The 26,052-nt window shown below is 37.6% G+C and overlaps 1 protein-coding gene across 2 annotated transcripts in view; it reads right to left on the reverse strand.

Annotated features, from left to right (window-relative positions):
* The window catches only part of LOC122792230 (arf-GAP with SH3 domain, ANK repeat and PH domain-containing protein 3-like), a 1,314,966-nt gene that overhangs the window by 255,320 nt on the left and 1,033,594 nt on the right, over window positions 1–26,052 (reverse strand). For both annotated transcript variants that reach the window (XM_044059977.1, XM_044059976.1), the window contains exons 13-15: window positions 22,446–22,494; window positions 11,690–11,859; window positions 3,545–3,678 (exon numbers count right to left, since the gene is read on the reverse strand). In XM_044059977.1, the coding sequence (XP_043915912.1) occupies window positions 3,545–3,678; window positions 11,690–11,859; window positions 22,446–22,494 (353 nt within the window). The remainder of the gene's footprint in view (window positions 1–3,544; window positions 3,679–11,689; window positions 11,860–22,445; window positions 22,495–26,052) is intronic.

Genomic DNA, 26,052 nt, shown 5'->3' on the forward strand with positions numbered 1-26,052 from the left:
CTCCAGAATTATTTGCCAAAATAACTCTCTGTATTCGAGTTTTGTTTCCCACATGCCACCCCTGACTTCTTTTGGTACAATTTCTAATACAAAAAATAGGAAAACTGATTCCTTACAAACCTGAGAATGCCGAAACAGTGCATTATTCATTTTGTTTTTCTTGATTTCATAATAGTGTTCGTATATTCTTGATTTGAGTTTTCTTTCTGTTTTTCCCACATAAAAAGATGAACAGGAGTGGCATGTGGCAAGGTACACTACCCCTGTGGTATTACAATTAGCAAATTTGGAGGATGATATAGTTCCATAAAGATCAGGATGATAGTTGCATCGGAAGGTTCTATTCACCACCCCTTTAGCGAAATACATTGATATCAAACTAAAAGATTTATCAAATTGTGGTGTAAACACTTTAAAAGGTTCTTGGGATTTCTTAACACAGGTTAAAAAACAATTGTTTTCTAACAAAATAATTTTTATTACTCTGGACATTGTTGATTTGTTTGGATCAATACCTCATGACATCGGATTATTATGGTTAGAAGAAAGTATGATACATCACAAGAGTATATCACCTGATGTTTTTAAAACTTGCCTATTATTGATGGAAATAGTTCTTAAAAACAATTTTATGTTTTTTCAAGGAGAATTTTTTAGGCAAGAAAAAGGTGTGGCTATGGGGGCCAAGTGTTCCCCCACATATGCAAATATTATTTTATCATGGTGGGAAATTTTATTTATTAATGAATGTGAATTTGTTAATTGTTGGGTATTTTACAAGCGCTTTTTGGATGACATTGTTATTTTTTGGACTGATACTATGGACAGATTTTTAGAATTTTTAGAATACATAAAAAGTACTACTAATTTTTTAGATTTTACATATACCATCAATTTTGATGAATGTATTTATTTATATGTTTTACTAACTAAAAACAATGATCAGTTTGTCTCCAAGGTTTACAGGAAACCCACTTTTTCAAACTCGTACCTACATTTCTCAAGTGGGCATCCCTTTAGTCAGAAAAGAAACATTCTTAAGGGACAACTTATTAGGACTAGCAGGATGACTTCTGATGAAAGAGATTTTTACTCAGATAGTCAATTTGTTATGAATATGTTCAAAGACAGGGGATACCCCAATTATTTAATAGATGAAATTTACCATTTGGTAACAGAAGGTAGAAAAGGGAGATTTGCCCCTATTTTAGGACAAGATGTTCTTGATATTAATACACATTCAAATTATTCTAATAACACTAGCAATTTTTCAAAAGCGTTTATAATGGATTATACAGGGGATTCAGCACTACTAAAAAACATTATTACAAAGGAATGGGACAAATTTAAAAACTTTACGGAATTGGAATATATAAGAAATCAGCCTTTGAAATTTATATATAGAAGAGATATGAATCTAAAAAATATCTTTGAATTTGGGGGTAGCATGGGGTGTGACAGTGAATCACACAGAATAGGAACATACAAGTGTGGATCATGTTCCCAATGTCAATTTATTTATACTGGTGTTAATATTTTCATTCCCAGTAGAAATAGAACTATATCATCCTCCAAATTTGCTAATTGTAATACCACAGGGGTAGTGTACCTTGCCACATGCCACTCCTGTTCATCTTTTTATGTGGGAAAAACAGAAAGAAAACTCAAATCAAGAATATACGAACACTATTATGAAATCAAGAAAAACAAAATGAACAATGCACTGTTTCGGCATTCTCAGGTTTGTAAAGAATCTGTTTTCCTATTTTTGTATTAGAAATTGTACCAAAAGAAGTCAGGGGTGGCATGTGGGAAACAAAACTCGAATACAGAGAGTTATTTTGGCAAATAATTCTGGAGGCTACTAAAGAGCCTGGTTTAAATGAAATGCTTTCAATTACTCCAGTTCTTAAATTAAGAGCTGCTAAGTTGTAATTCATTATTTTGTCCACTAGATGGTAGTATTATATACAATAAACATATAATGAACAACAAAAAAATCTTTTAATTTACATGTTTTATATATATTAACTAACATATATTTTTTAAAAAAAATTTATCATTAAACTAATTTTAATAATTATAATATAAATTTTATTGTATATGGAATATGTTTTTAGACTATATAAACAAACACATATTCAAATACTATACAGACTCAACATAGAACCTACAGGGATATCATTTCATTCAGTCCATTTCTAAGAGGTTCAGTTGCAATTAATTATGTTGTAATTAACAAGCAATTGAAGTTAATGAGTCAATCTATCTAATGTATAAAGGAAGGGTGTTTTTAGTGAAGAATGTATTTGATTTTGTGTCTGTATCTGAGGAAGATATTCGAAAACGCACTTTTGTTTGTTACAAGCGTTATTAAAACTACGTTTTTTCATACTCCAAGGCTCAACTATCCTTTTTGGACTAATTTTTGGATATTATCCATGTTCTAGGGTCTCATACTCTCATCTGGTCTCCAGAATAATAGCATCTATGACCATTTGAATGACACAAGAAAAAGTCTATGAATGCCTTGTTCAGGCATATTAAGAACAATGAGCCGCACATTTTTGAGTTTACATTGACAGAACAAGTTAAAGAGGAAACAAAGGGTTTTGTTGTTAGTGATCACTTGAACAAATGTGAATTACAGTGGCAAATTTGAATAAATGCAATGTTTTTCCAGGACTTAATGATAATTGCTCTATTAATTCTATCTTTAAATTAAGAAGTCTGGAATATTAATTGCAGATATATTATATGACACCACTATTTTTCGCTCATTATACATTTTCATGATTTATACAATTTACATTTTTTACATACAGTATTATTATTTTTTTTGAAGCCGCGGTGGTGCAGCGGTAGCGTTGTCGCCATACAGCAAGAGGTTCTCCCGTTCGATTCTCGGCTGCAGCACCTTCTGTGTGGATTCTGTATGTCCTCCCCACGGTCGAGTGGCATTCGAAAGACAGGCGTGAATGGGTGTGCCTTTGTTGAAGGCTGGACGTCAGGCTGACACCTCGGCACCGTAAAAATAGACTGCCAATCATTAGCGGACCAGAGTTCCGCTGTGGTGAACCCTAACCGGGAAAAGCTGAAAGAACAACATACAGTATAATTTTTATATTGTGTGTCACATGGCTTTAATGAATTGTGAACGGTTTATATTTTTTTGGGATTGGGTCGGTCATGTGACTGAATGAATAGGGTATTTAAGATGGCTAATTATCTTGTCAATTTGTTCTGATGAAGTTCCTGTGAAATTATCTGGAAAGAAAGCTCTTAACCTGTTACCTTTGAAGTATACTGTTTGGTCTATTAAAGTTCATTTTTGTAATAAAGAATTGGTGCTTGGTCATCTGTTCATGGGGTAAATCCTCAGGTGTGAATACATTAGTTGGTGTAATCCTGGTTGCTGTGGCTCTAAGTCTGTAGGTTTATAAAGCATAATATTTGCTGCCTAAATCTACACCACTCCTCAAATACTGACAACAACATTTCGCTGATTAAAAGCAGTTGCCCAAAAAGACAATGGAAAACCTACCAGCAACTCAGATGTTGTTAACATATCCAGAGTAAGGGATTGTATTCTGGAATAGTGTACCCCCAGCTCTCGATGGATGCCAGAACATTCTATACATGTGAGGATTCCCAGGTTGGTTGACAACCAAGTTGGATCTAAAAGGAGGAAACAAACATAAAACCATGACATATCTGATGCTGAAAAAGAAGCAAGTAAAGCATCAAGACAGAAATCCGCTCAGAACCATCCGCTTCAGACAGGGCAGAAAAGCTGCTCAGATTTGTTTGGTAATAAAACTATCAAATGGAGATCAAGTGGAGTCAGCCCAAATAATATATATATATATATATATATATATATATATATATGTATATATATATATATATATATACACACACACATATATATATACTTATATCTATACATATATCTATATACATACACACACTTAAGAAGCTCGAGTTTTCAGATACTCGAAATTCATATTGTTGAGACGATATGATCAAGTTTCTGAAAACTCAAACTTCAAAAAACAACACAGAATCTACCTTTTTTCTACATTTGTGCACCTCCACACTTTCTACATATTATATATACCAAATGGAAGAACGCACTACAGTGGGGGAAAAAGGAAAATTCCCCACTACTCACTGTACCGCGACTTCCATTCAAAACGCTTGAATTTTTGGAAACTCAATCATATGATCTCGACCATATCTATTTTGAGTTTCTGAAAACTTGGGCTTCTGATGTAAGCACACACATTTTATATATATATATATATATATATATATATATATATATATATATACACACACACACACACATATATGCGTGTGTGTGTACACACATGAGATATATATATATAAAACCTTTAATTTTTCAATTTTAGGCAGAATTGCCAGTGTTACTTTAAATCGATTCACTTTACTTCTGGTCAGAACATAAAACTATCACACTCCCTGTCTCTTATCAGGCTTGACACTTTTGCTATCATGCAGGGGATGGTCTGTGACTACTATTATCTCTGTTCCAATGGCTGTTACTTTTTTTTACTGTCGTCACCTTTTGTGTTGCTTCATGTCACCCTTCTAATGCGTGGCACCAAGAAATACTTCCAGCGAAGCTGCATTGACACATGAACCCCTTTACTGGGGCTTGATGCCACCTTGGGCTTTCTGAAACTGCTAGTATGGAAGCTGCTGTGCCTTTACTTCCCTAGTTCACCTGACTTAGATTCCCAAAGACAGAGCACCAACTTTCTTCCCTTTTGATTGTTTTTTTCTGTTGCTTTCTTTTTGTCACTGCTGCCTAAAATGACGAATGCTAGTGATAAGCTACAGAAATACCACAATAGTTGTGTGTATACTAATATACATACAGTGGATATAAAAAGTGTACCCACCCCTGTTAAAATGCCAGGTGTTTGTGATATAAAAAAATGAGACCTCAATAAATCATTTCAAAACTTTTCCCACCTTCAATGTGACCTATAACCTGTACAATTCAACTAAAAAACAAACAAATCTGTTAGGGGAAAATATATAAAAAATAAAAAACATACAATAAGCTGGTTGCATAAGTGTGCGCGCCCTTAAACTAATACTTTGCTGAAGCACCTTTTGATTTCATTGCAACATTCAGTCTTCTTGGGTTGGTGTCTATCAGCATGACACAGCTTGACTTGGCAATATTTGCCCACTCATCTTTGCAAAAGCACTCCAAATCTGTCAGATTGTGAGGGCATCTCTTGTGCACAGCCCTCTTCAGGTCACCCCATAGATTTTCTATTTAGGTCTGGGCTCTGGCTGGGCCATTCCAAAACTTTTTTTCTTCTGGTGAAGCGATTCCTTTGTTGATCTGGATGTATGTATAATGTTGAAAGGTGAAATTCCTCTTCATCTTCAGCTTTCTAGCAGATGACTGAAGGTTTTGGGCCAAAAGTGACTGGTATTTGGAACTGTTCATAATTCACTCCACCTTGACTAAAGCCCCAGTTCCAGCTGAAGAAAAGCAACCCTAAAGCATGATAGTGCCACCACCATGCTTCACTGTGGGGATGGTGTTCTTTTGGTGATGCGAAGTGTTGTTTTTGCGCCAAACGTACCTTTTGGAATTGTGGCAAAAAAATTCAACCTTGGTCTCATCAGACCATAACAAATTTTCCCACATGCTTTTAGGAGACTTGCTGCATTGTTTTGCAAGTTTTAGCCGGGCCTGGATGTTTTTCTGTGTAAGAAAAGGCTTCCATCTTGCAACCCTACCCCATAGTCCAGACATATGTAGAATATGAGAGATTTTTGTCACATGTAGTACACAACCAGTAGCTGACAGAAATTCCTGCAGCTCCTCAGTGTTGCTGTATGTCTCCTGGCAGCTCCCCTGACCAGTTTTTGTCTTGTCTTTTCATCAATTTTGGAGGGATGTCCAGTTCTTAGCAACATCACTGTTGTTCCATATTCTTCCACTTTTTGATGACTGTTTTCACTGTGTTCCACGGTATATCCAATGCTGTGGAAATTTTTTTCTACCCTTCTCCTGACTGATACCTTTCAACAATGAGATCCCTTTGATGCTTTGTAAGCTCTCTGCGAACCACAGCTTTTGCTGTAAAAGGCAACTGAGTAAATGTTAGGAAAAGAAGACTGAATGTTGTAAGGGATACTCCTACTATTTCTCTCAGTAGAGAGAGCTAGAGGATAAATATAAACTATTCAGCCTCTTCTCCTAAAGCTCGCTCTGCCTACAGGCAGAACACTCCTGGATTTTCCAAGATCATCCTCTGGATAGCAAGATCCACCTTGACTGCCTGTCTCCTTACAGGGATACTCCTACTCTTTCTCTCAGTAGAGAGAACTAGAGGATAAATATAAACTATTCAGCCTCTTCTCCTAAAGCTCGCTCTGCCTACAGGCCTAAGACTCCTGGATTTTCCAAGATGATCCTCTGGACAGCAAGATCCACCTTGACTGCCTGTCTCCCTACAGGGATACTCCTACTCTTTCTCTCAGTAGAGAGAGGTAGAGGATAAATATAAAGTATGTAACATGCTACAATCATTACTCCACTTGGTCTGAGAATATTGCTTTATTGTTCTATCACTTACTTGGTGCTAGTGAAGGGTTCCAACCAGAGACGCTAGCAGCCTTGCCCTTATAACTGGGTGCTCCCCTTATATCAGCCTCACCCCTGGTGCTTGTCCCTATACCTGACCTGCCTTCCTTCTTTCACCATTCAGTCTGCCTCTCTTATACATTTAGGCTCTGTCCACTAGGGGGTAGTGCCTACCCACCTACCTAATCATTTTTCCTCACTCCTTCCCATACACTTCAGTACCACTTTTTAACATCTTTCCCTATACTAACTGCTAAATTACAGCTCTATCCATTCTATCTCTACTTTTTGTCCTCTTCTTTCTCAGTTATAGTGCACTCCAAGAGTCACACATACCACCTTGCTTACCTTCTTCTGTTCTTACCTCCACCTCACTGATTGTTTTTCACACTGTCCTGCTGCCTACCTTCCTTAGGTGTATCCCGCTCCGTTCGCCCTTCGGGCTCACTCCACTCCCCTGCCCTACCCCCAAATCCCACCCCCAGTGCATCTACACTTATACCATTCTAACCACTCCCACTTCCTCCCACACTTCACTGACAACACCCACTTCCTCTCTAGCAATTACACCACTTCCTCTTAATTACAACATTCCTCCCACCCCCTCCAACCCCCTTAATCCTATCCTACTTACTTTCCAACTACACCCCTCCCTTTTTCACCAACAACGCCGCCCTCATAAAACTCCTCTTCACACCTCTCTTCATATCCTATAATTTCACATCTACTTCACACACTTATTCTCTACACTACATATAACACCTTATCAAAACCACAACATGACTACAACATACAAATCACTCTTAATTCATCTACTATTACTTCTCATCCTTACTTACATCCACTATCTCACCCAACCCAACACCACATATTATCTTCCACCCACTCACTCTACCAGCACACTCCCCTTTTCTGACTTAAAGTCTTTTATCTCAATAGCCCCTGAACTCTATCTCATTAACCCCATCTACTTTTTCACTATAAACTAAACACTTCTTACAAACTCTTTAGTCCCTTCTCAAGCTCCAATATTCACAAATATCTGAAAACCTACAACATTCAAACAAGGCAATCCAATCATCTTAGAAATTTAATTGAACATCTTACAACCATACTCCTATCTGGTGATATACACCCTAACCCAGGCCCAATCAGCACTTCCTCCATATCCAAATCCATCCTACTAGCTTCTCTAAATGCTCAAAGCACAGCAAACAAAATCCCTAATCTACAAGCATGGCTTCTACATAACAAACCCGACATCTTAGCTATTTCTGAAACCTAGCTAAAACCTCATATAAAAGACACTGAAGTTCTACCTCCAAACTACTCAATAATCAGAAAAGAGAATCCATAAAAAGGGTGGCGGGGTAGCTTTACTCTATTCTTCCACCCTATCCATTACTCCCTATAACAAACCCATTCCAAATTTCTCCAACGCAGAATTAACATTAGCTTTATTTCAATTAAACACAAACAAATCTGCATAGTTTCACTTTACATCCCCCCTAGTGACAATGTCTCTGTTTTAGAAGACATCCTATCCTGGCTTTCTATCACTATCAGTAATGAAACTATTATCATGGGTGACACAAACATTAATTGGTCCTGCATTAATTCCCCCATACACCCCATAAACATTAACCTCTATAAATACTCTCAGCTCATCAACCAGACTACCAGACCCCCTAAAGATTTCTCCACTGGCAGTACCCTAGATTGGATTTTAGTATCTCACTCCCACTACTACACCGGCAGTGGAACTCTCCCTGACTCCCTCAGTGACCATCTTCCCATATTCACCAAACGTCTTCCATGTCCATTTCAAGCAACACATAATTACATTAGCACTCGAAACCTAAAAAACTTCGACCCAGTAACCTTCTCAGACTCCCTAAAATCAACAAATTGGAACCCACTAAAAACTCTACCCCTGGATAATGCTGTTGCATACTTCAATACAAATTTCCTGAAACTCCTGGATAGTCTAGCCCCCATAAAAACCAAACAAATTCGAAACAATACCGCCCCCTGGCTTACAAAAAATACACTAACTATCATGCGACTGAGAGACAAAGCCTGGGCACACTACCAAAGAAACAAAACTTCCTCTAACCTAAATGAATTCAAAACTCTTCGCAACAAAGTCAAAAAGCTTATCACAATAGATCGTCAAAACTACTACTCCATACTTCAAAACAACCATAAAACCAACCCTCAAAAATTCTGGAAAGGTATCAATAAACTCCTAAAACATGGCACTGCAGAAAACCCAAGCCCAGACCCAAGTGCTCCAGATATCAATCTCGCCACCCAATTCAACTCTTTCTTCTTAGACTCTATCTCTAAACTTACCACATCCTTCTCCAATAACATCACACCCTCTACACCTACATCCCACCTCCTTCCTCCCCCCCTCATCTCCTACCTCTCAACTCACACCTTTTTCCCTAAAACCCATCCCTACATCTACCATAAAAAAGCTCCTGCAGAAGCTAAAACCATGTACTAATGCACCTGATAACATACCCTCATACTTCTTTAACATTGCTACTGATGCCATTGCCTTCCCCATCAGCATCCTAATAAATCGCTCTATCCAAGAAGGTCTTATTCCCACACTCTGGAAAAGAGCTTTCATCATACCTTACATAAAGGAGGCAAGAACAATGATATCACTAACTACCGTCCCATCGCCATCCTTTCTCCTATATCAAAACTCTTAGAAAAATGCATCCATCTCCAACTCCTTCCCTATCTCCTAGATAATAACTTACTAACCCCCACACAACATGGTTTCAGACCCGGCCACAGCACCATGACTGCCCTCCTTTCCTTCCTAGAAACAGTAAATACTGCCCGAGACTCTGGCTCTGTTGTATCCACTCTCCTTCTTGACCTTTCTAAAGCCTTCGACACCATATCTCACAGCCTTCTCCTAACTAAACTATCTAACTTAACCTATCCCCTGCCACTATCAATTGGTTCACCAACTATCTCTCCCATAGGCAACAAGCTGTCAAATGGAAAACAGCCATCTCCTCCTTTCTAAATACACCCACTGGTGTCCCCCAAGGTTCCATCTTGGGTCCTCTCCTCTTCAATATATTCATAAATGACTTCTCCCACTCAATTCCCCATGCCAAACTTGTTCAATATGCAGATGATTCTACAATCATCTGCACAGCCACACCCATTCCCACTCTCTTAAAATTAACCCAAGAGGCCTTCTCTACCACAGAACATTGGATGAAAAACAATCATCTAGCACTCAATGCATCTAAAACCAAGCTTATGGTATTCACCCCCTCTAAAAACACAACCATTAACAAAAATCTACTCTCTATCATCAGCCAAAACAACACCCCTCTTGAACTAGTATCTGAAAGCAAACTGTTAGGGGTCCTGATAGATGACCAGCTCAAACTCAATAGCCACCTACTACTAAACATAAAAAAAAACATTACAAACTTGGCATGCTTTATCGACATAATAAATTCCTCTCCACATCTACTAAACATACTCTTGCTACAACATTCCTCATTCCTTCACTTCTATATAGGGCTCCTCTTCTAACAAACCTTCAATCATCCCTTAAAACAAAACTGTCCTCATGTTATAATAAAATTGCCAAATTTGCCACTGGCCATAAAGCATCTACCCACCACTGTCTATCTATCCACAAACTAAACTGGCTTGAGCTTCTTAACTATCTCACCTTTACTCAGCTCTGCTTTGCCCACAAACTCATATTCCATCCATCCCTCTGTCCCTCAATCAGCTCCACCTTTACAATGCACATGCCACAAAGAGCTTTAAGATCTAATAACCAAAATCTGTACAAACCTCTTCACTCGCCAGGGAAAAATCTGCTGTCCTTTTCCCTGGCACGCAACTGGAACTCCCTTCCCCCCTCCATTCGTACCATTGCTAACCTTCCAGCTTTTAAAAAATCTCTACACACACACTTAACATCTTCATGGGAATGCTCCTGCTCTCATCCCTCCTAGTCTAGCCTGCTTCCTACAGGCACCACATCATATATACCAGAAACTATAAATTAGCTAAAGCAATAACACCCCAATAATTCTTAAACTCTAGTATTCCATTCTAAATACTACATATTTTTCTACAACAATGCAATGCTAGTCTTATATAGCATAACCAAAGATTCTTTGCTTGTAATCACCTGTTCCTCTGTTTTTTGTCTTGAACACACATTTCTCTATTTTGTCAACCACTGTTAAAGTTTTTTACCACTGTTTTTATCAATTTGTATTAATCTGACTGAATGTGTTAATGTGTAAACTTCTGTAATGTTTTGTATCTTTATTCAGGAGCTTTTCTCCCCAGGACTCCATTGAAAACGGGTACTTCGGGCCCAATGGACAATCCTGGTAAATCAACTGTAAATAAAATAAATAAATAATTAAGTCAAAAGGTGCTTCAACAAAGTATTAGTGTAAGGGTGTGCACACTTATGCAACCAGCTTATTGTACGTTTTTTATTTTTTATTTTTTATATTTTTTCCCTAACAGATGTGTTTTTAAATTGAATTGTACAGGTTATAGGTCACATTAAGGTGGGAAAAGTTTTGAAATGATTTATTGTGGTCTCATTTTTTTATATCACAAAAAAATGGCATTTTAACAGGGGTGTGTACACTTTTTATATCCACTGTACATGCAAAAAATAATGAAGATTATGATAATAGTAATAATATTACTATGAATAATAGCAAACTAGCTGAAATAACTTGACAGATTAATGGCTCTGCACCGCCCTTTTACTTATGGCAAATTAGTTTCTGATGTTGTCATTAAATTCACTTCCTAAATCAAAATGTACCACTTTTACTTGTGCTAAGAAAAGTCCACCATCACAACAGTAAAGCAAAACCACCCTATTCAGTAATAACAAATGTGTTCATTTGAAAGCAAAATATCATAATAGATGCAGCCAGCCTAACAGCATATGGTGAAGGAAACAGAAAGCATACTCTACTCTTTAATTTACACAACAACAAAGCTTATCTGAATAATATTACTTACCAGGGGCCGCGCAATCACAGCAGACTTCATTTCCTGGCATGTTTTTAACCTCACTGATCACCATTTTGGTGAGATCCTGCAAGCCCGTGTCTGTGTAGTTATTCTCTGTCTCCCCCTTAAAGGCCTTGTTGAGGGCTTCATCCTTGCTATTTTGCAGTACAGATACCCACCTAAAAAGGATGGGAAAAACAATTCAGGCAAGTAAAAGCAAATATGCAAATAAATAAATAATGGGTCAGAAATGTTAAAATAAAGAGACAGTCAAACATAAGGAGAAACAAAATAAAAATAAAGTTGAATAGGAAATAAAGATTGAAGGAATAAAAGGAGTAGGGGTAAACGAACAGACAAAGCAAACAATAATGGCATAAGGTAATGCTGTTTTAAGACAATGTTTTTCCATTTTTGCATGAAATTTAGTTTCAGCATGCTTGTTACAGGCTCTTTTTCCACAGAGGAACAAGACAACAATTTCTCCTTTATTTGCATCTCTCTCTCTCCCACTTGAAGACTACAGCAAGTATCAGAACATTAATACTGCCTTATTCTACACACTACATCAAGCCAGTACTGAAAATGTGCGACAATCGCAGGCTTGTACTTAAAGCCAGAGATGCTACCTGACTGCATGCATGTATACACAATGCACACAGATTTAGAACCTTGCATGTCTGTGGGGAAAATAGCTATTACTTTCCAAACAACACACTTTCGAGATAGATCCATGTGGCTGTATGTATGTATGTGTCTTTCGGCTTTTACCGGTTAGGGGTCGCCACAGCGGAACTCCGGTCCGCTAATGATTGGCAGTTGATTTTTACATACTGGCTTGCCAGGCCTGACGCACAACCTTCAACGAAGGTATGCCCATTCACGCATGTCTCCACGCAGAAGACGCCCTAGCTGAGAATCGAACCGGAGGGCATCTTACTTAGAGGCGACAACGCTACCGCAGCACCACCACCTCGACTGTAAGAGATGAAATACACAACACTGATGTCCACACTGGCCCATATTTCAAGCACTTTGTTCAAAGCCACAATCTACAATCTATTGTTGCTCTTAAATTGGCAAGAAATGGTATTCCAAATGCCCCTCTTTAGCTGTTTTCTGTCCATACTATTGCATTACTACAGAAATGTATTCTTCTTCTTTCGGCTTTTCCCGGTTACCTTACTTTAAACAAAATGTGTTTAAAAGAACTAAGCCACAAAACAAAATTTATTTTCATTTTTGTCTGCAGGCATTTACTGAATAAAGACAGTAATGACAGCCACTAACTACATATAGTTCTAGACAGTTACTCTGCATCACTGAAAGGACAGGCAAACTTGGGGAAAAATGAATTAACAAAAGTCAGTAAAGAAACACAGCATTAAGGAAATGCTACACAAACTAAGGTGGAGCAGGACAGAATAAAAGTCAGAACATTTCCTCAGTATTATTTTCTGTGCTTCCTACTGACATTACCGATGAAGAGAAGAAGTTTAAGGCATATGACTACACGAAAATGGAAGGGTATTGCAAAGTTGTTTCTAAAGGAAAAGGACATAATGCAGAAAGTCTAAGCAAAAAAAAAAAAAATTTAAAAAGACTTACCCCAAAACATGCATCCTCTTCACAAAATGTGATTTTTAACAAGCTTTCGAAGACATCCAATATTAAACACATAATGAGAACCCCCAAAAAAGTCAGCCTTTAATCACCCAGCATTTCAAAGGGTGCAGTAAGGTATAAGGCCAATGTCAATACAAGTATCAAAATGCAGGTAAAGCAGTGAACTTGGAGAGAGGGAAAACCCGAAAAAATACTATCACAAAAGAAGAAAAATACAAAAAATGTGGTGCTGTTGTTAATATCACACCTCCCACTCAAGTGAAGGCATGATTAGTAAAGTTCTTTGAAAACAACTGGAGAAGCTGTTTTGCGCATGTTCATCTGTGACAGATGTTACAGCTGCAGCAAGAGAATAAATAGGCGCATCTTGTTGCATTTCACATCATTACTTGGTAATGTGAGCATGGCATCAGCCTGGATCAAAACACATACCACAAGAAAACACTGTGTTAAGCAGTCAGAAAGGCAACTAAAGTCATATCCAGGCCTTCTGGTCATCTCCAAAAGTCAAAAAAGGCTTTCTGAGAAGTCTGGAAGGGAAAAGGTCTAACTATTCTCAAAAGGCATGAAAAAAAGAATAGAAACGGCATAAATATACTACTCAGAAGTCTGGCAAAGAGAAGATGTTGCCAATCAACTTAGTCTATCTGCTGCAAGAAAAAATCACACAAACCAACAGGCCACATGATTAAAGACTGGGGCCTGGCCAACCAATTGTCCCTTCAAAGGGAGCTTTAGGTTAACTAAGATGCAAGAAGAAATTCAGAAAAATAAGTTTGCTGAAAAAATTCAAACCATTCTGCTGATGAAAAGCATCAATTTGAGTCACCAACAAGCTATGTCTGAGCTCAGCAACTGCTGTAGGACCATTCAGACTTAAAAAAAAAAAAATACTACATGACAATGATATCAAGCTCAACAAACATACACGCCTCATGACTGAAAGGGGATCTTTTTGTGGCAAGAAACTGGAAATAACAGAAGTAAATGGAAACTATAGTCAGAATTTGCAAAACTCTTTGTAGAGAGACAAGACATAAGGAAAGCATCGACCAAGACACCCTAAATTTATTGGTGTTACTGGAGAGTCTTTAGAGACAGGTTTAATAGGTATAATAAGCCTCCAATGAATGAATACATACTGTAATTCAGAAGCCTGAATGAATGCCACTAAAGATCACACAATGTAATAAGCGGAAAAAAGCCACATCAAGTTCTACTTAAAAATGGCTGAACTCTAAAAATAAAGGCAAAGTAACCGGCTGAGAGATTGTGTATCAAACGACAAGGAGGCCAAAACAAATATTAGTGGTCAGAATCCAACTTTAAAAAGTAAATCTTCAACAAGTTAAAAACACAACACAAATATGACAGTGTGCAAGAGTGAGCCACAAACTATTCATTTATCAGCCTAGGAGAAAACTCATCAAAAGATGAAATGGTTTCCTGACCAAAAAAAAAAGAAACAGATGGCTAAACACCAAGTAATTAAGAGGAATCTACTAAGATAAGGGATGCAAGGAAACCAAAATTCCACTTATTTCCAAGAAGAGCTAGACAGACTGGAAGGCAAAAGAAACAAAACATTTTAGCCCTGTTAATTAGTGTTGAAAGAAGGTCATGTAGTAACCACTCAGACAGGGAGTCTGACAGGACAAAAGATATGGAACAATCACCACAAAGTCCAATAAGTATAGCTAGACAGGAGGGGAAATGAAAAACGTAAATTAATTCCCCTTCAAATTTCCATTTCTGATAAGGTTGCACTGGCAGCCTAAAAGAACTTTTAAGGATTTTAACAAAACTGTCCTTAAAATGATTCAAAATAAATAAATAATAAAAACAGGAGATACAGTTACAGTGTAAGGAGAATCAGTGCTGCAGAGTTATAGTGTCTTGTGAAATGCAATCACTACTTTGTGGCCTGGAGAAAAAGATCATCAGTAGTCTGACAGTTTTGCACTAGTGACTGACATATGGGGCTGCACAACAGAGAGAGGACTCGGAAATGTCTGCCCAGTGCACTGAAACTGTTAACACTTCCTTAATGACAGGAGGCAAAATACCTGTTTAGTCTGCATTTTAAGTGATTTAACATTCTACTCCCCTCCACATCTACCTTCCCCGTTACCCTTTTTCCACCTGTCTCATGCCCTCCTGAACACACCCATGGACTTGCTCTCAGTCAATCATTACAAAAGTTTAGTCCTCAGGAGTCCATAACACTCAGTGTAAAAAAAATACTTTAGGAAATCCATGGAGCAGTTAGCACCTACAATATGTTGCCTATGACTACTCCTTCTCCCTCTGTCCTTCCTGTTAAGAGTGACCACTTCACATCTCACTAGCATGATCCTCTGCATCAATATCAGGCCCCTGTCTCAAATAAAAAAAAAAAGTTTCCTTCCTCAAGCTCTTGGTCATATTAATCCCACAGATCTTTGGAACCTTTCTCCTGATTGCTTCCATTAGCCTGGTGCCTTTTCCTGATACAGCCTCTAGAATTGTATGTCGTGCTCAAGATATGCCTACCTTAAACCACATGGAATGGAAGCATTACCTCTTTGCTGCTGAAATCAATTCCACCATGGATACGTCACATCATTCTGTTTGATAAATGGATCCAAGCAGCTGGGGTTAAGAACAGAATCCTCAGCTTTCTGACCCTGTGGTATCAAAGACAAGTGTGCTACCTGTTCAACTATCAATGAGTTGGGGTATTTCACACAAGAAATAGTGTAAAAAATGAAAGTAGAGCAAAAACAGTACCCAATAAACAACCGAATAACTATATCCACTAGCACTGTAAGACAACAGCAGGACCAAACAAGTTTGTAAAATTACTAAATAAGTTTATTTTAACCACCAAACACAACAATTGGGCACTTTCATCCCCTGTAACAGGGACTTCATTGGAATCTAAAATGTTTTCCACCAGTACTGAATTTATACAGCCAAATAATGACGTCATTAATAAAACTCAATGACTTTCTTAACGGTGTCACACATACATAGTACATTTAAAACCCTATAAATCCTATGTGCACTGAAAAAAAAACATAATTCTACTATTAAAAACCTATTAAAATGCACAACTTTTCTTATACCATTCTTCATGTTAATAAAAATATACAATTAAAATCACCATGTTGTTTATTCAAAAAAATAATTGATTCAAATAAATATATAGCCAAATACAAATCATTGAAACCCAAAACTTTTTTTCTTTAAATGATGGCCTTCCTAACTAAAATAGGTTTGAGGGAGATGAAGTCATTTAATCCAGGTGTTTACATTGCTTGCAGTCTTATTTGCCATTTCATTTCTCTTTCCTCTATATGTTCTTCTTTCGTCTTTTCCCGGTTAGGGGTCGCCACAGCGGAACTCCGGTCCGCTAATGATTGGCAGTATATTTTTGCAGTGCCGAGGTGACAGCCCAACTCCCAACCTTCAACAAAGGCACGCCCATTCACGCATGTCTTTCGAACACCATTCGACCGTGGGGAAGACTTGCAGACTCCACCCCCCCCCCGGGTTTGAAATAACTTTTTCTAAAATTCCGACGGTATAATTTTTAAAGCTAGGGCACACACTGGAATGTCTATAAAATGCAGCATTTTGATTTTTTGTCAGGATCTGGTATTGGTGTTCATATACCCTGTCTCTCAATCTTCTTTCAGTTTTTCTGATGTAAAAAGCCAGAAATGTTCTGCATCTCGCAAGGTATATGACACCTACTGTCTGACAATTACCACTGATAAAGTTCACTTTTAGTTCTTAGTACTATCCAAGGTACACTCCTTGGTTTCTGAGATGTGTTTGCATTGTGAGCATCTCCCACATTTTTTAGTACCTAGTTTTTCGGGGTTCAGTTCCTTCGTGGCAAGCTCTAAACTTTTTTTAATGTTCATCCCTGTTTTAAACAGGAAAGAGGATTTGTCTCCTAATGTTGAGAAAAGTGTTGGATTATTCTTCAAAATACTCCAATTTACTTCAACTATTTTTTTTATCTTATAAGCCCTTTCACTATATGGTATAACTATTGCCCTTTCAAAGTTGTTCTCTTCTGCTAGTACTTCCTTATTTTCCATTGATCTTTCTAGCAGGGGGGTGTACTTTTTGCCCCATTCCTTCTCTACATAGTTCAATGCATCTTCTATGTTCCTTGGATACTCTCTATCACAGAACATATCTGCCACTTTCCTCAATTCACCCCTGACATCCTCTGCCTTGGATGTTATCCGGGCAACTCTCACCAGTTGCCTCTTTACAATGCTGTTCTTTTGACAATATGGGTGAATGCTAATAAACTCCAGATATGAGTTACTGACAGTAACTTTTCTATACACATTTGACTTGAACCCATTTTAATTTTTTGTATGTAAGTATCTAGGTAATTAATATCTTCTTTACTCACAGAATAAGTGAACTTCAAAAATCTTGTCATCCCATGTCATCCAAAAAGTGTACATACGTTTTGATGTATCTAAAAAACTCACTTCTAAACACTTTGTTGAATTCCCATTCCAACAACACCTTACTGGCATAAATAGGGGTGCATGAAGTGCCCATTACTACACCTTTATTCTGTTTAAAAGACTCTCTCTCAAAGAATATAAAATTGTAATCTAAAGCTAGGTCCATAAAGTATATAATTAAATTCACTTTGTCATTGGAGACGTTAATGTGCCTATGAATACTATCCTCAAACATTTCCATCCCTTCATTTCTAGGGATGGATGTGTTCAAGTCTACCACATCTATGGTCAGAAAAAGTAAATTTTCCTCCCATAGTGTGTCTTTTATCCTGCTTAAAAAGTCACAAGAGTCCACTAGCAGGTGTTCAACACCAGTGCACACGTTTCAACCATTTGTCAATAGTAACTCCAAATGGGTACGTTTTAGAACCTTGTCCAGAGACAATAGGTCAAAAAGACCACCATTCATAGGTTCATAGATTAGTACTAGGCTAACTGCCCTTGTGAGCCATTTTAAGCCTAGCCAATTATCCCTTGTGAGACTCAAACCCTGTACCTTGTGTTTGTAAGGCAAACACCTTAACCATTAGGCCACCCTCCCAACCCATTGGGTTCTTAACTTTTAAAACATTATAAGTTTCGTATGAAATCCTTTGTTCTGAAAAGTATTCTTCCAAGAAGTAATCAATTCTCTTATAACTAATGTTTATCTCGTTAACTGAAGCAGTAGAATAGGTGTCTGCATCACATCTCGAACATTTTTGGGGAGTAATGTAAAGCATCAAATATCACTGTGCGCCCACCTTTATCTGGCCGCATTACACTGATAGATAATGTAAAGCATCAAATATCACTGTGCGCCCACCTTTATCTGGCCGCATAACACTGACAGATTTATACTTCCTAATATTGTCCAATACATTTTTTTCTTCCCTCGTTAAATTATGCCTTTGATAGTATATTTTATCATTTAGTTTTAAGGCATATGTCGTCTGTAATGGCCTTTCAAAGATACCCAAAATAGGATCTAAAGGTAGGTTTACGGTGCTTCTTTTTTTAAACTAGACTTGGCTTTGACTACTGACCTTATTCTCATTTTGCCATAAACTGGCTAGATTTAACTTCCTTACAAATAACTTTGCCTCAGTAATGACATCTGTGTAATCAAAATGTCTTGTAGGAACAAATTTTAATCCTTTCATAAATAAACGAAAATGATCTTTCATAATCACTTGTGTCAGAAATTGCGTAAAGCTAATAAGACAGCTTCCAGGGATGACTACTGAGTCACTTACTTATCAACTGTTAGCTGAAGAAGCTGCCTGGTCCATGGACACTTCATATCTTTTCATTCATGACTAAAGGGATACAGGCAAGGAGTTTCTGTCACCACTGCTATTCTGCCTTGCCCTTAACCCGTTAAGCTTTCTACTTAACAGCTTAGGCCATGGCTATAATTTGGCCCCTAGAAAACAACAAAGTGTAAAGACCTCTCATCTTCTCTCTGTCGATGATTTAAAACTGTATACCTCATCAGATGAGGAACTGAAAGCACAACTGCAAGTTGTCAAAACTTTTTCAGATGATATAAAAATGTCATTTGGTCTTGATAAATGTGCAAAAGCAACCTTTAAAGCAGGAAAACTGCAGCGCCAGGAAAATATCAGTTTGGGAGAAGAATGCAATATAAAAGAACTTGAGCAAGAGGGAGTGTATAAATATTTGAAATTGATGAAGGATCAACTATAAAACATGAACAAATGCAAATAAAACTTGGTAAGGATACTTTAGAAGACTTAAATTACTCCCGAAAACAGCGCTGACATCTAGGAACAAAATCCAAGTTATAAACCAATTTGCTCTTCCTGTTCTAACTTACAGTTTTAGGACTGGCCCCAAAATGTGTTGGATAGATTAGACAAGAAAACAAAAAGAATGCTTCATGCTCACCAAATAATTTATAAAAAATCAGTGCATACCAAGATTATATATTCCCCGTTCTAAAGGATGTATGGGCCTCCTTGAAATTGATTACATGTACAGATCTGTAATTGTGGGACTCCATACATATCTGCTGACCTCACAAGACCCAGATGTAGTGAATGTTTTGAAACATGAGAAGAATAAATTTAAGATGACTTCCCTGCTTAGTCTAGCAGAAGCATATTGGCATCAAGCAGGAATGTAAATCAAACCACAAGTAGACAAAAATCAGGCAGCTACTGAATGTGCTAAAAAACAAAATAAAAAATATAAGGTAAAGGACCAGATGAGAAGGCAAGAAATGCGGAAAATGTATAAATATAGTTGTAAGTATAGAAAACTTCTGGAAGAACCTCATGTTATTCAGGAATGAACACAGAAATGGTTAAGGAGAGGCAAATTCAAACCAACAAATGAAAGATTAATACTGGCACAAGATACTGGGTTACGTACACGTTGGTTTACAAAGTCCATTGAATATGTGGGAGAAACAGACAAATGTAGGTTTTGTAAAACAGAATTGGAAACAGCTGTACACCTCGTTGCTGGTTGTAGTAGACTAATGGCAGAAGGACTATATACTAAAAGGCATAATAATGTGGCAAGACTGTTGCACTCGGGATTGTGCAAACATTATGGTACTGAAGTGGCTGAAAAACACTGGAAACATGAGCCACAAAGCATCACAGAAAATGATGAAGTCTGCATCACATGGGATCATCCATTACCAGCAAGTCAAAAGATAGATGCTAGAAAATTGGATATAGTGGTCCAAGAAAAGAAAACAAAAGTAGCATTGATCATTGAAACCGCCATACCCAGTGACTTCAGTGTCCTGCACACAGAGAGACACAATTACAAAATATCAGGACTTACAAGCAGAAATGAGAGCAATGTGGAAGAAAGATACTCAGACAGTCCCAGTAGCAGTATGAGCAATGGGTTTTATAAAAAGGAATCTACAAACATATCTAGATATGTTACCAAAACATGTAACTCTGTATGAATTGCAGGAGGAGTCATTACGTGGCACATTGTGGGTGCTGTGAAGAGCACTTTTGGCTAACATCAAAGATTGACAATACTTATTTCATGAACTTTAATCCTACTTTAACTTAGAAATGGGGTCCATTCCCAACATGGTATTAGAAACCCAAAAGACACAGAGAAATTAAAAAAAAGCAAGGAGTTCCATTTGCATCTCACTCACTTTTATTTGTTTGTGTCTTTCGGCTTTTCCCGGTTAGGGGTTGCCATAGCGGAACTCCGGTCCGCTAATGATTGGCAGTTGGTATGCCCATTCACGCATGTCTCCACGCAGAAGACGATCTAGCTGAGAATCGAACCGGACAGCGTCTTACTGTGAGGCGACAACGCTACCGCAGCACCACATGCTTAATAATGATTAGGAAATAACCACTGAAATAAAACTGTCAATTGCGAAGTTCAAATGTCATGGAAAAGAACAGCTCTTCAAAGGCTGGTAAAAAGCTGCAAGTCTCTCTTAATTGCTTGATAAACCAGTGCTGGGACTGAGTTCTGCTCTTCACATGGTCACGATGCACTGACCTAGTAAACCATACAACCAAACCATAAAATGAACATGAATGAATTCACACACATAGAAAAGGTAAGAAAGGATCACATGCAAACTGACCAACTTAAGTAGTTACCGAAAATCCTTCTTTATCAGGAGGAAAAACCTTTTCTAACTTAATAGAGTAAACACGATATACAGAATACCTCTCTTTGCAAGACAAAAAAAACTTTTTTTTAACAAAGTAATTCTGCTGAGCAAAAAGTCTTCTGGCAGACTCAGACACCAGTGTAACACGAGCTGAAAGGTCTTTTGGAAACAGCAGATTTAAAGCAGCAGCCTTGACAGAAGATGGAGCTTAGTGTTACTCCCAACCAAATCAACTTTTCCAGGGATATAAGAGCTAAAACCATACCCTTCAAAGGAAACAACGGCATTTTTGATTTTGTTCTCTGAATCTGCATGTCCTCCCTGCAGTTGAGTGATGTTTAAAGATATGCAGGTAGGTGCATTCGTGAATGGGTGTGCCTTCTTTGAAGGTTGGGAGTCGGGCTGGCCACTTGGCACCGTAAAAATCCACTGCCAATCATTAGCGGACCAGAGTTCCACTGTGGTGACCCCTAACCGGGAAAAAGTCTTGCTAAAATAGTCTTTTTTACTGTATTTGTTTTTCTTCTATTCCCCATTTTGGCAAGAAAGCAAATTACTGTTTACTCCTAGTAGATGAAACTTAACCTCAACAAAAAGATGGTTTTCACAGACTTTCTGTAACTGAAAATACAGAAATAATTACTAAACTATAAATTAACGGAATTATTGTAGGAGAAAGGCACAGCTATGTTTCAATTATTAAACGGAAATCAAACAAATGGCATATTAATAAGTCAGTTGCCTAAGTGTGCTAACTGCCTGCCTCCAACAAATTAATTTGTTACATTTCCATATTGCGCAGTGTTTGCTATTTGAAAATGCTGCTCAGTATTAGATGCATTTGAAAAAGCACTCCGATTCTTGGATACCACATCAGGCTGATGTACTGAGAATGTAGTTTGTATAGACAGGACAAGGGCATGTTTCAATAGCAGCCTCATGACAATAACATTTCACTAAAAAACAGTACAAGTATGCAAGTTATACTTACACAAGACATTCTTGCTCATCTTCAGCCTGGAAATGGTACGTCCGATTATCTGAAGCAAGAAAGGAAAAAAAAAACTCAAGTCAATGTGACAAATATATCATGAGAGTGAGTACCAAATATGAATAACAGATCATGACTCCTCAGTATTAATGACAAACTTCAAGTCTGTACAACGTGCACAGACAGAAAAATCCACATAAGACAATATGTACTGTGTACATGACTCAACATACGCACACACAGCAATGCAACAAGAAAAAAAGGCAGGACTGCAGACAATGAACACACGGGGGGGGGGGGGGGGGGGCAGTAAGGCTATCCTCAAAATGCTCATATATCTGCTCATAACAAAGAAAAAAACTGCTATACCTATATACAATTCTCTGTGTAAGACAAAGTTCTGATTTCACCTAATAACAATCTTTTTTACTTCAGATGAAGACAGTGCTATGCTCCCTTACTGTCTTGCTCTTAGAAAACATGGACTCTCAATTTTCTAATATTCTCTGTGGGATATTCTAAGATCACAAGCTTGGCCCATCAACATGTCTCCAATTAGACTGAATGAGACAGAAAACATTTCAGATGATGTTGCTGTCTTAATATAACACAGATATGAAGTTTGTCAGCTCACGTAACCTGGCATTAGTGTGGTTAACAGCAAAATTCTGAGCAGTCTTGGTGAAATTCCTGGTGCAGATTATCAGTCTCTGATGGCACAGAGAGCAGACCAGTGATGACAACTGCCTACTGACATTCTAGGCCTAACTGCAAACCACTGACTAGTGGAACTGAAACTCTGTGTGCATGAGGGGATAGAAATATTAAATGCAAGGTTGTGATACGGTGGAGTACTACTCTACAGCATATCTCTCAACTGTCCACATTTTTGCAGAATGCCCAGATTTTTGCATCTTATGTTTTGACTGCCCCTGATAAAATTTGTGGTCTTCTAGCAAATCTTTGAGGACTGATGTCCCTAAATAATAACAGACATTTGAGTTTCAGACTTCATATCCTTCAGAAACCTGCATTCTAATGCAAGACCTCTATACTTAAAAAATTGTTCCTACTTTTGGGTCTCTGTCCCCTAATTATTTTTGTCTTTGTCCAGATTTCATGCACTTAAAGGCTGAGTGGTATGCTCTGAGGTATAAGGTGTTTTTTTTTTTTTTTTTTTGAAGTAGCATATTTACTATCAAAGATGGTGTGTTTTGGGGGTGAAATTCTCAGTAAAAATGTTTTGAAATTCACATTTTTTCTGCACTTCTTACAGGGGGTCACCATGGCATCTCAAAAAAGAATGGACTCTGCAGAGTTAACTGATACATTACGTCTGGACTTCTATAAATTGCTTCAACACATTACGATACTAAAGAATGCAACCATAAAGTTGCATTGAATTATATATATGGAAAATGAAAGAAAAAATAAATTGAAACATTTCAGAATGAAAGTCATTCTATGTAACAACACAGCTCTATTTTCTACACCTTTCTACTGAAAAGACGCAAGAAGACAGCTGATTTAGTCAGAGATGTTTTGTATATATACTGCTCCAGCAGTCCTTTTACCCTCTGCCAATATGGCGCAAATGTATACCTTCCTAACATGCTGAGCTAGTTTCCATTTGAATTTGTTTAAATCATTTGCTTTTCTCACCTCTTGGGCAAGGGAGCTCCAAAAACATGGTGATAGTTTTATTTCATCTAAAGCTTTTATGAAAAAGGGTGTGATCAGTGTAATGACATCAGATATGTCTGAAAACAGTTAGGGTCCCTGTTACAGGCAGAAATTAGCCTTTTGCCATGTTGAACAGTGGTGTTGCCATGAATAACAAATCTAAATATCTTACTGGTGTCTGAAAAGTGCGAGCATTCTGAGATAAAGGTTCCATCCTTGGACCACTACTATTCATCATTTTCACTGACAACCTCTATGAATCCTGTCTTCACTCCCCTTTAATACAATAGGCTTATGACTCTACCACAATTTCCACCTCTGACAATCTAGCCCACACCTACTCACCCTTACCCAAGTATCTTTCCACTCAGTTGAAAAATGGCTAACTTCCAACCAACTCCTACTAACCCAAATAAAACTAAACTCCTCCTGTTCCTCCCCAAATCCCTCCAACACCTCAAATCCTCCTTCACTGTCTCCTCTCTAAACACTATAATTAAGGTAGAACCCCACACAAAACTACTAGGGGCTTTTATTGACAATCAACTTAAATTTGACCTACACATTCATAACCACATCAAAGAGACTCACCAAAAACTAGGTCTATTCTACAGAAATAGAATTTTCCTGACGCATGAATCTAAATTGTATCTAGCAAATGCCTATTTACTACTCACCCTACTATATGCTGCCCCATATCCTCATGAACCTTTAAGCTCATCTCTTCTCTAAACTTGAACATACACACAATAAAATTGCTTGATTTTCCACTAATCTACCACATCGTTCTCATCACTGCCTTTCCTTACAAAAACGAAAGTGGCTTGAATTTCACCACAAACTTCTCCTGCCTCACCTACACCTGACTCACTCTATCTTAAGCCAACCTGATTCCTGTCCAGCTATCTCTACTCTCATCACTCCCTATGTTCCAAATCGTACTCTAAGCAGCTCTGACCAACACCTTCTACATATCTACCAACCCAATAAATCCATTGGTAAACTCTACAATCACATGGTTGCCTGTGCTTGGAATAAACTGCCTCTTCATATAAGATCAATCTCTAACTTTAACTGTTTTAAAAAAGCATTACAAGAAAATCTGCTTAACTCTTGGACTTGCTCTTGCACTGACCAAACAATCTGCCTATATCTTTCCCTCCCTTCCAATAACCAACCTTTCTCTGTTTTGAGGCTTTGTAACAGCTGTAATGAAACTGCTTGACTCTGTATAAGATGCAACCACATAATCTTATTGTTAATTTCTATCTCATTACTGTCACTCTGAATATGTATATTATAATACTTTGCATCAGTAGGATGCCATTATCTGTAACATATTGTTTATGTATTTGAATGAAACTTCTTGTGTCTACTGATATACCATATGTTACTATTGTCACTGGTATACAGTATGTTACTTATGTCACTTCTGACTATGTTCTTGATAAAAATATACGATTTCTGTACACTGTATTTGATTATTTGTTATACTTAAACTGTTCATTAACTACCTTTGGAGCTTTTCTCCTCGAGTCTCTGTTGAAAAAGGGCTTTATGCCCAGTTGGACAAACCCGGTTAACAAATATCAAATAAATAATAAACAGTAGGCAACATTCAGTTTTAAGCAGTAACATCTGTACTACAACGACCTTTTTGGCTTCCTGAGGTGGACAGGTAAGTCACACTGATCACTAACATTTAACCATATTCGTTATGCAGAGGTGAGGTAACGATCAAATGTGACCCTTACGTAGTGCTGCTGTGTTAGTACTGGAAAGGGATTTCCACCAGGGTCTGAAATAACAGATTGTTTTCACATTTATGATGAGTGCGAAAAAGTATTGTGGTTGTGCTGTTGCAATTAATGACATGATTTTTATCAACTAACCAGTTCTTGTGTGTCCAAATAATTTTGGAAAA

The sequence above is a fragment of the Protopterus annectens genome, chromosome 1.part2, assembly GCF_019279795.1.
Source record: "Protopterus annectens isolate FY-2018-M chromosome 1.part2, PAN1.0, whole genome shotgun sequence".
In the NCBI taxonomy this organism is placed as follows: domain Eukaryota; kingdom Metazoa; phylum Chordata; order Ceratodontiformes; family Protopteridae; genus Protopterus; species Protopterus annectens.